This window comes from Dendropsophus ebraccatus, chromosome 12 (assembly GCF_027789765.1).
Source record: "Dendropsophus ebraccatus isolate aDenEbr1 chromosome 12, aDenEbr1.pat, whole genome shotgun sequence".
Taxonomy (NCBI): Eukaryota; Metazoa; Chordata; class Amphibia; order Anura; family Hylidae; genus Dendropsophus; species Dendropsophus ebraccatus.
The window spans coordinates 10346022-10360302 of NC_091465.1; the positions used below are offsets into that span (position 1 = coordinate 10346022).

A 14281-nucleotide genomic window follows, 5' to 3' on the forward strand; every position below is an offset into this window, starting at 1 on the left:
AGCTTCATTTACATTAAAGCCCAATGTAGCGTCATCGGACTGCACACAGATCACTCAGAGCAATACTATTCATTACCTCTTGAAAATAAACTTTCTTTCGCCCCCCTCCCTCTCCGTTCCTGCCCCCCCCCCCCCTTCTGATGTTCGTTTTTCTTCTTTAATTTTGCCACGAGACAGACTTGTGTCACTTAATGTAAAACGAGTGAGATGGCATTTCAGCTCCCAGGCTTTATAGACTTGCTGAACTTTTGTGAAAGATCATCCCAGTCCCGTTTCATTAATAATGAAAAGGAGGGGGCAATAAAAGCGCTCAATTCCAGGATGCACCATAGACTCTGAGCTGGGGTTAGCCTCGCCTGCTGGTATTAATGCTGCCCCCTTCACCTCTCTGCTGGCTGGGGGTCCGGCAGCTCCCCCTGACACTTCACCATTGCTCCCTATATCCCCCTGTACCTCTCTCTTCAGGTCTTGGAGGATTAGGGTGCAGTGATATAAACCTCTCTTACTTCCATCCCTGACCATGAAAGAGGAAGAGCATTTTATTAAAAGGATAAAAACCTAAATGGGTGTATTCCATCTGTCGATGGGGATCCTACTACTAGAATGGGGGAGACCCTAGTTGGGAGAGTGAGCGTGCCGCCCATACAGCTATGTTCTTCCCCTACTGTGATCATGGACAAATGTTGGTTAAACTAGTGATTATCATCTGTAACTTTCATAGGTAATAAATAGAATGGGTCTTGAAAACACCTGTATGGGTACTCCGGTTAAAAACTTAATGAATTCAAATTAACTGATGTTAACTAAAGTTATATAGATTTGTCATTTACTTCAATTTTAAAATCTTAAAGGGGTTGTCCAGCAAAAAACGTTTTCTTTCAAATCAACTGATATCAGAAAGTTATATAGATTTGTAATTTACTCCTATTAAAAAATCTCAAGTCTTCCCATACTTATCAGCTGCTGTATGTCATGCAGGGAATGTTGTTTTATTTTCTGTCTGACACAGTGCTCTCTGCTGACCTCTCTGGCCGAGACAGGAATTGTCCAGAGCAGGAGAGGTTTTCTATGAGGATTCATAGAAACCTGAGACACAGTTCCTGTCTCGGCCAGAGATGTCAGCAGAGAGCACTGTGTTAGACTGAAGAGAAAACATTTTCTGCAGGACATACAGCAGCTAATAAGTAAGGAAAGACTTGAGATTTTTTAATAGAAGTAAATTACAAATCTTTATAACTTTCTGATATCAGTTTATTTGAAAGAAAAATATTTTTACTGGATAACCCCATTAAGTCTTCCAGCACATATCAGCTGCGGTATGTACTGCAGGAAGTGTTATATTCTTTCCAGTATGACACAGTGCTCTCCGCTGCCACCTCTGTTCATGTCAGGAACTGTCCAGAGCAGCAGCAAATCCCCATAGAAAACCTCTCCTGCTCTGGACAGTTCCTGACATGGACAGAGATGGCAGCAGAGAGCACTGTGTCAGACAGAGAATATACCACTTCCTGCAGGACATACAGCAGCTGATAAGTACTGGGAGACTGGAGATTTTTTTTTTAAATAGAAGTAAATTACAAATGTTTATAACTTTCTAACACCAGTTGATTTAAAAGAAAAAAAAATCACTGGCGTTCCCCTTCATATCATTTGTAGTTTATAGGTAGAGCTTATAGTATCCCTATCAGGGAAAGTAGAGTTACCATCAATATGGCTGCCTTGTGAAAAGCCAATATAGCTGTCATTACTGCTATAACATACAGCCATGTTCACCATATGTTGTCTCTCCAGCTGTTGCAAAACTACAACCCACAGCATGCCCTGACAGCCTTCGGCTGTCAGGGCATGCTGGGGGTTGTAGTTTTGCAACAGCTGTAGGTTTGGGACACATTGTAATTACAAAACACAAGAAGCCTTTTGCAGGCAAGGGTGGTCAGGGCATGATAGGAGTTGTAGTTGTAGAGCCACATGTTGGGGAACATCATATTAGAATCGGTGACATGAACCCCTTTTTATTCTCCCCCCAGAGCCTCCTCCCTCTCGCTGGAGGGAATATGGCGCCCTGGCCGTCATTCTGGCTGGCATCGCCTTTGGCTTTCACCATCTCTATAAGGTAAGATACACAATATTCTCTGATACAGATGTAGCAGAGCTGAATTTGCTCTGTTAATTTGACTGAGACCAACTGGGCCCTGCTGCTGCTGACCGGATAAAGTCCAGGCCTCGCCAGGCTCGGGCGGCACAGACACTCCTGTCGTTGGGCACTGCCGCTTTTTATGTGCCCCATTTCTAATGAATAGGGTTCTGTTCCAGCTTGCATTCTTTACACTGGTTATTTTATGCTGCTTTTTTTTCCAAATGTCGTTACACCCAGAATAATCTGATTAATCACCTGAGTAATGTCTTGTTCTTGTTGCAATCGTTCTTTGTGTTGTGCAAAACATCAGACTTCTCACAAAAGGCGACTGAGTGAGGTCCTGTGCACGTCACCATATCGACTCTCGTGTGACGTACACATCTAATAAACCAGTATCCCATTGTATACTGTAGGTGTGCAGCGGGATATATTGCCCATAGGAACCTATTGTAAAAGGAATATGTATAGTATGGTATGCATGTGTTCGCAAGTTGTTGGGGATGGCTCAGGGGTTCAGTTGAACTATGTAGTGAATTCTACTTTGTATGTAACGTAAAGTGTCACTGTCGTGCAGAAATCAATAGTACAGCTGATTTTAAGAAACTTTGTAATTGAGTTTATTAGCCGAAAAATGCATTTTTATCACGAGAAAGCAGTTTGAAGCTCTCCCCCCTGTCTTCATGGTTCTCTTATGGAGAGGGGAGGGGTGGAAGCAGATGAGGCACCAAAACAGGACAACAAAGAGTTAATTTACAGCTACATCACCGGGCTATCTCCTCTGAAGTCAGCACTGACCTCTCTGACCTCTGAATACCCGCTTTCACACAGGTTCCGCTGTGTAATCCTTTGTTCTCTGCTCTCAGCTGGCAACTAATCTCCCTCCTCCCCCCCTCCCCTCTCCATAGGTTACACAGTCGAGATGCAGATGTTTTGAATGCAGATAATGGCATATTTGCCTAATAAACCCAATTACAAAGTTTCTTAAAATCGCCTGTACCATTGATTTCTAAAAAAAAATAATTATATATATATATATATATATATATATATATGTGACACTTTAAAGGGGTATTTCTCTTTTCAGCTAATATAGTTAATCTCGTAGAGCACGTCAAGTTATATATTTTCACAAATACATTCGTTTACCAAGCTTGCCTCTTTCTCCTTATATACTGCTCTTTCCTTCTCATTGTTGACAGATCATTGTCTAGGTTACTGACCACCACTCTGCTCTAAAAGCTGTGGTTTGGCTGGTGTGTATATATAGATAAAGTATATTTGCATATATTATACAGTATATATACACTGTATATCCATACATCTACAATATACCTATCTTTACACCTGCCAGTCTACTGCTTTTAGAGCAGAGTGGTGGTCTGTAACCTAGACAACGAGTGGTCGACAATGGGGAGGGAGAGAGCAGCATATCAGGAGAAGGATACAAGTTTGGTAAATAAATGTATTTGCTAAATTATTTAAATTGACGAGTCCTACAAGTATAACTATGTTAGCTGAGATGAGAATATCACTGTAAGTGTTTATTAAAGGGAAAGCTGTTTTGCTGTTGATGGATCCGTTTAATCTGTTACAAGAAATTGTGCTCACCACCCCTTGTAGATGCTTGCTCTCAGTATGACCTTACAGTCATAGGCTTCTATACCAGTGCTCCCTAGCTTACTGCAGTACTACAACTCCCAGCATGCAGTGACAGCCCAAGGCCTTTATCCACAATCTATGTAAAACTACAACACCCAGGCGACTATACCAGTGTTCCCTATTCTAAGGGGCCTACTCCTCGGAGCGATAATCAGCAGAATCAGCCCGATTCAGCCTATTATCGCTCCGTGGAATAGAGACAACGATCAGCCAATGTTGTGTCATTGGCTGATCGTTTATTTAGGTTCAAACCTAAAATCATTGGGCACTGACCGCGCATTGCTGCGTGGAATAGCGATGCGCGGCGAGCGACCAACGATTTCACCATCACCATACATTACGTAGGCATGTTGCAGGGATTTCCCTGCGCTCCTTCTTTCTCCCGGTCCCACACGCAGCAGCAGCTTTGGTGTGGCCTGTCTTAGCTGACAGACCGCTCAGCCAATCACTGGCCAGGACCCCCGCCGCCAGTGATTGGCTGAGCGGTCTGTCAGCTCGGTAAGCTGCTGCTAGAAGCCCTGCAACATGTTTAGGTAAAGTATGGTGTTTAAACAAGGGCTACAAGGACGTCGGTAACGATGTCCCTGCAGCCCTTGCTAAACGCTTATCAGGCCGTGTAATCGGCCCAGTAAACGAGTTCCAATCTAGCAGATCAGCGCTCGTTTACGTTATTGATCGGGCCCCCATCGGCCCGTGGAATAGGACCCTAAGGCTCTCTATTCCCAGCATACCCTGACAGCAAAAGGTTCCTATACCAGTGTTCCCTATTGTCTGGCTCTTTAGAACAATAGGGAATTCCTTTCTCTTCTCTGGCCAATCACAGGAGAGCACTTGGTCACAGTTCCTGCTTTTCTCTGTAATGCCAAGACATAGTGATGGAGACTGGTTACATCACAAAAGCAGCCATGGTCTAAGCTTTAACTTGCTGATACTGATGATGACTAAACAGCTGCATAAAAGTAATGATGCTTTCTAAGGGTATGTTCACACTGAGTAAATCAGGCAGAAATCAGAAGGGTTCCGCCACGGAATCCCACCTGCCTCAGTGGGCCATAGCCTGTGTGTGGGAGAGCTCGCATGCCTCCACTGCCGTCACTCAATGCTTGAAGATTTGAAATGTCATTTCTTTGAGCAGAGAGCGGAAGCAGTGAGGCGTGCGAGCTCTGCCATAGACAGGCTATGGCCCACTGAGCCAGGTGGGATTCCGCTGCAGAATTCCGCCTGATTTACTCAGTGTGAACATATCCTAAAGGAAGGAAAGAGAGGGGATTACATTCAGGAGGCTGAATAAGAAGAACCCTAGCATTCACACAGAGAGACAGAACTTTATAACTGGTAAGTTAAGCCTTATTTACTGAGGCATATAGCCTCAGGCTATGTTTACACTACGTAAGTTTCGCAGAAATCACGGCAGTTGTTACAACTGGCATGATTTCTGCTGTACTTATGTAGTGCTGCAGGCTGAGGGAATCCCGGCTGGAATGTATACGCATAGTATACACTCCGTCCGGGTTCCCTAGCGTCGCCATAGAAAACTGACATGTCAGTTTTCTGCGGCCGGTATTCAGTGAATAGCAGCAGCAGAAAACCCTGTCAGTTCACACAATGGAGCTAGTGGCTCTGGCCGCATGCTCCATTGTGTGCTGTGGGAGTTCTGATGCGCCTACATTAGAACTCAGTGGCGCTAAAGATCATCGGGCCAGCACTGCAGTTCCGGGGGGGATGATATTTTCTGAGACCAGACGTTCTGTGACCCAGCCAGGTTACATTGCATGCACGTTGCATGCCCTATCTAAGCTCCACCCCACTCTGCTTATGTTCTGTATTGGTCTCTGCTACTAGAGTTGGAATTCCCCTAACAACAGGCAGTGGGCAGCAGATTGCTGGTAAGTGAGACACCTAGTGGCCAAGATTTAGAGCTGTTTTTCTGGGGGTAAGGAGTCCTTTTTGGTTAATGCATTGAATTACAAATATGTTAGTAATGACATTAAGGGAAGTTGTTTGTAACAATATTGACCACTTAAAAGAACCATGGGAATATGCCTGGGGGGTGGAGCTTAAAACAGATGACATCAGAATTCACAGAAGGCCAATGAGACAGCCCCTGTGTTATGCTCCGCCCACTAAGGCCCTAAATAATATCAGTTAAATTGTATCTGCTATAACAGTCATGTATCCACCTTGGTGCCATAAGTTGACGCATCTGTCCTCGCCTTATACAGAGGTACCTGCTTCCGCTAATCACCAGCAGCAAGGAGAGCCGCAAGCAGCTGCAGCGCATCGAGTCCAGCGTGTCGGAGATGAGTGGCAGCGTCACGCAGACAGGTAACGATTAACGACTCCATCCCGGCCCCGCACGCCAGCCCGCCAGATCCCCCTCCCCCACCCCGTAGTCATAACTTCATTTATCTGCTCACAAAATCTGTTCACATTTGCAAATGAAGACGCCGTCATTTCGGTTTAATTTGAAATTGCTTGTTTACTGTCGCTGCGGCCTCAATTAATTATGTTTTTACGGAAAGGATCCCAACCTCAGAATATTAATAAGGGGCTGGAGTGACAGCCCTTTAGTGTGGTGGGAGGCTTAGCTTCATTCTCCCCAGCATGACAGCAGAGGTGTGCGTGCAAATGTTGTGTTGTGTTGCCCTGTTGTGTCACCCTGTGCTGCAAGCCCAGGTATATACAGTGTATAGCCACTAAAATGGATGGCTGAATACTAGACGCATATTTACATAGGAGTCTGGAAAAAAGCTGGGTGACAAACCTGTAAACGTTTCTATAATATTGACTTCCCAGAAAGACAGGGTACAAATTCCACTCACTGATATACTCAAGGAATTTTATTTACTCTGAGGAGCTGAGCTCTTCTACATCCGGGGAACACGGCACTACTACATCGGGGGAACACTGCACTACTACATCCAACAGAGCACTAATACATCTGGCTAAATCAGCTCTGCTGCCTCTCTCATAGGCAGTATGACCAGTACAACACTGGTATATGGTAGGAGCCGGACAAAAAGGTATACCAGTATGTACCGGAGTGCAGCGGCTCTTTGGGTGGCTAGTGACTATGTTTAGGGGTATTCCCATTTCAACTAGTATAGTTATACTTTTAAGACTCGCCTAGATAAATATTTTGAAAATAAGTAATAATAATAATAATAATTAAGCTCCTTCTACTGATATCCTGCTCTTTCCCTCCAATTGTTGATAAGCTCGTTGTCTAGGTTACCGTGTACCACTCTGCTTTAAAAGCATTGGTCTGGCTGGTGTATATGTAGATGTCTAGAGATATAGGGGGACATTTAATAAGCCTGGAGTACTCATACGCCAGTCTTTACATACTTTCCTGCTCCCTTTCCCGGCTGGAGGCGCACTCTTCTTATTAAAACCAGCCAGCCCTGCACCTGGGCGCTCTTTAATACGTCTCCTCCATAGTGTACATATATTTTTCAATATAGATAAATATGCATACCATAGCTATATTGATTAGCCAGACCACTGCTTTTAGAGCAGAGTGGTGGTCGGTAACCTAGACAACGAGCTGTCAACAGTGGAAGGGAAAGAGCAGAGTATCAGGAGCCTATCAATAATTGTATTTCCAAAAATATTTATCTAGACGAGTCCTATAAGTAAAACTGGGGGGTGGGGGGATGTCCTCAGCTTTCAGGCCTCCACCCCTCCCCATCTCTGTGTCCCTTGAAAGCAAAGCCACTTTGTATAAGTGCGAAACTTAGAAAGATCACCGGCACTACTCCGGACAAGATCTGGACCTTGGATCGTTGATCTAGGACTTATGGCAAATCCTCGCGTCGGGGTGCATTTCAAAAATCAGATGTAGCGATAGCAGGTACAATAGAAAAAAGCTGAAAGCACTCACCGCTCTGATGCAAGGTGTCTTTATTTCATAGTGGATTAAAACATGGACATTAGTCCTGCAGGACGGCAGATGCTGACTCCTACGCAAACAACTCTCTCATGACGGCCATTTCGCGCGCATGCGCGCTTCGTCAGATCTGACGAAGCGCGCATGCGCGCGAAATGGCCGTCATGAGAGAGTTGTTTGCGTAGGAGTCAGCATCTGCCGTCCTGCAGGACTAATGTCCATGTTTTAATCCACTATGAAATAAAGACACCTTGCATCAGAGCGGTGAGTGCTTTCAGCTTTTTTCTATTGTACCTGCACTTTGTATAAGTGACACTCGTTTTGCCGTCCTAGAATCACAAAGACGCTGATTCTTCTAAATCGGTGTCATATAATAGTGAAAATACCCTTAAACAGTCCCTGCTTCCCGCCCCCAGTGACGCAATAGAATTCTGAAATTGCAAAGAAAAGGAAAAAAAAAACACAAACTATTTTATTGAGAACAGTCACGAAGTTCCACCCAAATTTTTTCTTAATTTAGCCTTTTTTTATTTTGCATGTTTAAAAAAAATCCACCTTTTCAGGTTTTAGTCATTGTGTTATGCAGGTGGCCAAACCCAAAGATTGTGAGCAAGAGCGTCAGCTCCCCGTCCCAGCCCTGACAATGCTGAAAGTGTTCTTTTTTTAGAGAATCTCCAGCCCTGGAATGGGGGGGTGGCGAGTATTGTGTGATCTCAGCAGTGACTGGGAGGCTGAGGGTTCCCCCGGGATTCTTCCTTTGTAAATCTGTAAGGGTAAACTGTGATTTCTCCATCCAGCGAGCGAGTCGCACTGATCACGGCCCTGTTCTCTCTATGTCTGCCAGCAAACCCCCCCAACCCCACCCCTCCAGCGGCCTCTGTCAAAGAGATGACAGCCAAGGATAGATGGATAAAGCAGACAGTGCTGGAGATACAGAGAGATAGAGCCTGTGATAAATGGCTGTCTGTGATAAGGGACACACACAGCTATACTTTTCAATCCAGTCAGCCCTCCGCCACAGTGATACATTGCAAATCCCACAGATGAGCTGGGAGGGGAGAGATTAGATGGGGAAGAGCATAAATCCCAGGCAGAGGAGGCACACACACACTCACATACACTCACATACACACACGCGGTTGTGGATCGGTGTAGACGGGAGCCCCCCGCGCCCTCAGCACATGATTAGGCCTCTGCTCAGCCGGTTGATTTCCGAGTGTCAATCATCCCATTAGCGAGCGGCTTGTAAAGACACGGGGTGTGCGCCCTGACAGAAGTTTATTTCCCTCCTTTCTTTTGAAATCCATCACATCGTAAGCCTGGCGGAGTTATAGATAGGATCCCCGTCATAACATTGCCGTCACATGAACAAGATTTAAAGCCACCAGGAATTTTTAGGCATTTTTATTGGAAGGACAGATATGAGCACATAAGCAGATTATATTTAGTTGTCGCCGCTTTTATGGCGCCTCCTTATACTGTGTGGTAGGAAGCGTCAGACCAACATACAGACTCCACTCATATTTTGGATCCCTGTGCTGCTAGAGGACAGTGCTAACCACTGAGCCGCCATGCTGCCCCTTAGTCGAGCATTCTTGTGGGGGGGCCGGAAGCCGCTGCCAGACTCCTTAGGCACGGCTTATCTCCCAGAGAAGCAAAAGGATCAGGCTTTTAATCGGACATGCCCTAATCTACCTCCATCCAACATCTGTCATTTGGTGTTGGTGGTGGTTGGGGGGGGGGGGGGTTAAGAGGTCGCATACAGAGTAGATCATGGGTAGGGAACCTTGGCTCTCCAGCTGTTGCAAAACTACAACTCCCATCATGCGTCAACAGCCAAAGCTTTTTTAGCTAATTTTGTTTGGGCATGATGGGAATTGTAGTTTTGCAACAGCTGGAGGTCCACTGGGTCTCCATTCCTACTTTACAGCAAGCATTATGGTAATTGTAGTTCTGCAACAGCCAGAGAGCCACACACTGCCCTGTATGCACATCTTGGCTGGCTCCCTGGCTGCATTGCACCATGTCTGTAAATGCAGATTGTATATAGGTATAATGTTTATATGATCCCTGTGTCTTGTTCATTGTCTTAGTGACCCAGCTACAGACCACATTGGCTGCGGTGCAGGAACTGCTCCTACAGCATCAGCAGAAGATCCAGGAGCTGACCCAGGAGCTGGCCATCTCTAAGGTGAGATCTGACTCTCATCCCTTCTGTTTTACAGCTTCTACTATTTACACACTCTTCCTGTCTATTCTAACCATCAGCATAAACCATAACTATATACCAAATTATTGTCATGGTATAAGGGAAAAAATCCTATAAATGTTGCGGAGTCCTAATGTCGCCAGGTCAGAGGGGCTTCATCCTTGCAGTGGCTAATGTGGCCGTGTCTGCTCCCACCAGATCATGTGCCGCTCAGATATTTATGGCAATCAAAACACAGAATGCTGAGTAACATTTAGTGTTTCCTCCGGTCCCTTTATAGCCTTAGCCTTATGCACTGAGAGTTAATGGACCCTCAGCTGTCAGGGGAAGCAATCAGCCAGACGGCACCTTGGTGTCTTCATTTCTTCTTCTCAGGTTTGCACTGTCCCCGAGCAGCGGTGCACCTAGTCACTATGTATTGTGCTGTTAGACAATTGTATGGTTTGCTGCTTTATAGCGTCGTTGTTTCTGTCTCTTTCTTCTAGGCATCCAATTCCACTAACACAATTTTGGAATCTCAGAGCCTACAGGAACTTAAGTCTGAGATTTACTCGCTGAAGGGGCTGCTTCTCAACAGGTATCGGGGTCATGTATCTAATGTTTCCAGACGCTGCAAAACTACCTCTCCCTTCATTTGGCTCTTAGGGCATGATAGGGGTTGCAGTTTGCCAACATCTGTAGAGCCACTGGTTGGGGTACACTGCTTTAGTGGTATTTTTACTCCTTTTTTAACAAGGGGATATATGCTGTGTATTACTGGCATCATGTTTCGTGGGCCTTAATGGTGTTGAGGTAAAATGTAGTATCTTGTCTTTATCTATATAAAATTTGACAAGAAGTGTATTCTGGGTGCAAGGTGTGAGCTTAGAAGTTGGTGCAGAATATAACATGAGGCTATAACATGTCATAGGTTTGTTGTAATGACAGGTTCTCTTTTAGTTTGCAAAGTCAAACATGATCTGTGACTTGACTCTTTTTTTCCATTATTAGGCGGCAGTTCCCTCCATCTCCATCTGCACCTAAACTTCCCGCTTGGCAAATCCAAGTGAAACCTCCATCTCTACCAAATCAGTCGACATTAAATCACAACAGCAGCAGCGACATATCTCCCGTCAGCAATGAGTCTGGTTCTTCTTCGCCAGTGAAGGAGAATCACAGCCCTGAGGGCTCGAAGGTTAACTCCCACCATATGCCGGCCACTCGAGAAGAAGATGATCCCGAGATTGACGTGCAGAGCCAGGTGCGCATGGAAGTTCAGGGCGAAGAGGAAGGAGAGGAAGATGAGGAAGAGGATGTCGGACAAGTAGATGAAGAAGATTGCATCGGGGTCCAGACTGAAGACCGAAGAGGTGGAGATGGACAGATCAATGAGCAGGTGGAAAAGTTGCGTCGACCCGAAGGAGCAAGCAACGAGATGGACTAATGGTAAATGATTGAGATTCCAAGTATTTTTCCTAGCTGTCCCCCTCCCAACTCTCTTGAAGTTTATCTTGGGGGTCAGCCCCCCACCCCCGTCACCAGGAAACTGTGTGATCTTCTGTGGTACAGTTCTATATGCGAAGGAGGAGGAGGATCTTGCAGACAAGGTTGTTTTTTTTTTCCGAGTGCCCTGCGGTGTCTTTGTCCATCCAGCTATACTATAATTGTGTCTGCACAGTCATTTCTGCATATGTGTGAATAAATAGCCAAAGTTCTGTTCACTTTCACAGCCCTCAGCGGCCCGGTGCACTTGTCAGCAGTCAGCCGGCATGCAAGGAAATGTGACAATGGACGGCAGGATGCGACTTATATCCTCAGTTTACGAGAAATACGTCCCCTCTTCCAAAAATAGAGATGAAACGAAGAAATGTTCCTTTGAATTAATGTCAAATCACCTCCCGATCCGCACACAACATGTAATCACCGTTCAGCACACTATAAGCGTGCGTGCATGCGTGTGACACAGACTCCAGACAGACACTTCTTGTGTGAGTGCTACACGTGTTGAAGTTTCCAGTCTCATCGGCAAATGAAGACGTACAGAAACCATACTTGACCATTTAATGTCATATTATTGGGAGTTTTATATCTTCTCACTCTGACCATGGCTGTAATCTTCAGTCATTTTGTTACCTTAATCATTCACGTCTTACTGTCTTATTCGCACGTTATTGCTCAGTATTGGTTGTAAATCAGTTCTACAACCAGGCTGGAGACACGCCAGGCACCTCACTCTTCACTGCCAGACATTCAGAGCCCTTAAATACTTGTAAGTTAGATATTCCCCTGTATTGCAGCAGATCAGCCATGGAGAGTTACTCACCGATCGTACATATTTCATTCCCACTTACTTCATCATCTTCTCTAAGGAGTCCAGCTCTCCTGATACTTGTCCTTGTCTTATGTTGATATTTTATCCTGTTTCGCCCTTTTTAGCTTCCTTATTCCCACTGGTAATCCTTACTGCCAGCTTCTCTTGTCAACCATTTACACAAATTTACCATTTTTAAAGGGAAACTATCAGCAGGTTAAACAAATCTAACCTGCTGTGATGTCCCTATTGCACAGGAGAGGCCGAGGAGGAAGGTACGTCTCTTACCTTCCTCCTCAGCGCTGTTGCGGTGGAGTTCGTAGTTTTCTCCACAGTCCAGTAAGCCCATTAGGAGCACTGCCCCACCCCCTTAGCGCCTTTCTAATTATACTTAATGCAGAGGAGGAAGGTAATGCAGAGGAGGAAGGTAAAAAACATCCCTTCCTCCTCAGCATCTTCTGTGCAATAGGGACATATCAGCAGGACATATCAGCTTCGGTGCGGCCTGACTGAGCTTATACTTAATGAAGCTGCCAGCCAGGGGCGACAGTGCTCCTAACAGTCTTACTGGACCGAGGAGTAAATGACTTACTGAACGGGAATGGTGCAGAGGAGGAAGGTAAAAAACATCCCTTCCTTCTCAGCATCTTCTGTGCAATAGGGACATATCAGCAGGTTAGATTTGTCTAACCTGCTGAGATTTACCCTTTAAATACATTGAGATTTTGTTTTGTTTTTTTGTTTAAAAATGCTGCTGACTTTCTTACTGTTAGATATAGTCATTGCACCTTTTTTTTTCTTATTTTTCCCCTCATATACCCTAATATATTTTGCTACTAACTCCCCACTAGAGATGAGCACAACTGGATGATCAAGTCCAATCATTTGGCATTTGAATACCAGTGGCTGGAGAAGTTGGATGCAGCTCTAGGGAGTTTGGGAAAACATGGATACAGCCATAGGCTTGAGTTGCTCTCATCTCTATCCCCAACGTTTTCAAAATTTTCTCTTCATACATACATACATACATACATTCATTCATTCATTCATTCATTCATTCATTCATTTATTCATTCATTCATTCATTCTTCTTCCTTCCTTATTGTTCTTCTCCTTACCTTCTCATTTATATGTTTTCCTACTTCCTCTCCTATTCTTCTCCTTACCTTCTCATCCATTCTCTTTCGTACCTTCTCACCCATTCTTCTCCATGTTATTACTTTTTCCACCCACACCTTCTCATCCATTCTTACCATCCCACCCATTCCTCTTCCATCTTTTTATTTTACCTTACTTTTTTCACTTTTCACTTTCCCTCCGGCTGTTGCAAAACATGCTTTAGCTTTGGCTGTCCAGGCATGATGGGAATTGTTGTTTTGCAAGAGCTGGAGGGCTGAAGGTTCCCCATCCCTTCCTCATTTCTGGGTGTCCGATCTATATCACCTGATCATAGACAACCCCCCTAGCTATATACATGAGCTGTTCCTGTCTTATCATTGTCCTGTTCTCGTATTTTCAGCCTCATCCACAAGACAAGAACACAGAGCGAGAACAATGGCTATAATGACATATAGGACATATGCATCTGCTTTTATTTCCGTGGATAGAAATTATTTGCCTCCCCTTTTTTTGTGCTTTTGATGAATACTTCAAGGGAAAGGACAGAAGAGGCCATATGGGGTTTAGCTGCTCAATTTTATTATGTCTGGGACAAGGAAAAAAAAAAAAAAAGAAGAAAATCCTTATTCATTGCATGAATGCAACGCCGCACATCCTTAATTTCATCAGCCAACTGTGCTCATTAGTGTGCTAATGTATAGATTTCCAGTAAAAATATAATTGTACATAATTGTAATAAAGATGAGTTAGACTATTTAATCTGGGCCTTCCAGTGTTTTATTCTTGGGTGTAATTTATGCAGCGAGGTCGTCTTCAGGATTTTGTTTTTCTCTTGGAAGTAATAATAGGCTGTAGACTCAATATCCAGCTCGCCCTTCCTCCGCCATCAACAAGAGATCATCTCAAGAAGAAGAGATTGTGACTCACAGCGAGAAATAATACAGTGCGCAGGTATGTGACGGGAAATGCTCGGCCCAA

At 44.6% G+C, this 14281-nt stretch overlaps 1 protein-coding gene across 3 annotated transcripts in view; it reads left to right on the top strand.

Annotated features, from left to right (window-relative positions):
- The window catches only part of PEX14 (peroxisomal biogenesis factor 14), a 99424-nt gene extending 85362 nt beyond the window's left edge, over positions 1-14062 (top strand). The window contains exons 5-10 of one of the 3 annotated variants that reach the window (XM_069948144.1): positions 2028-2113; positions 6019-6121; positions 9779-9876; positions 10380-10471; positions 10885-11319; positions 11604-14062. In XM_069948144.1, the coding sequence (XP_069804245.1) occupies positions 2028-2113; positions 6019-6121; positions 9779-9876; positions 10380-10471; positions 10885-11317 (812 nt within the window). In that variant the 3' untranslated portion in view covers positions 11318-11319; positions 11604-14062. Of the gene's footprint in view, positions 1-2027; positions 2114-6018; positions 6122-9778; positions 9877-10379; positions 10472-10884 lie in introns of all 3 variants that reach the window. The other 2 variants (XM_069948145.1, XM_069948143.1) reach the window with 2 other exon arrangements.
- The last annotated feature ends 219 nt before the right edge of the window (positions 14063-14281 follow it).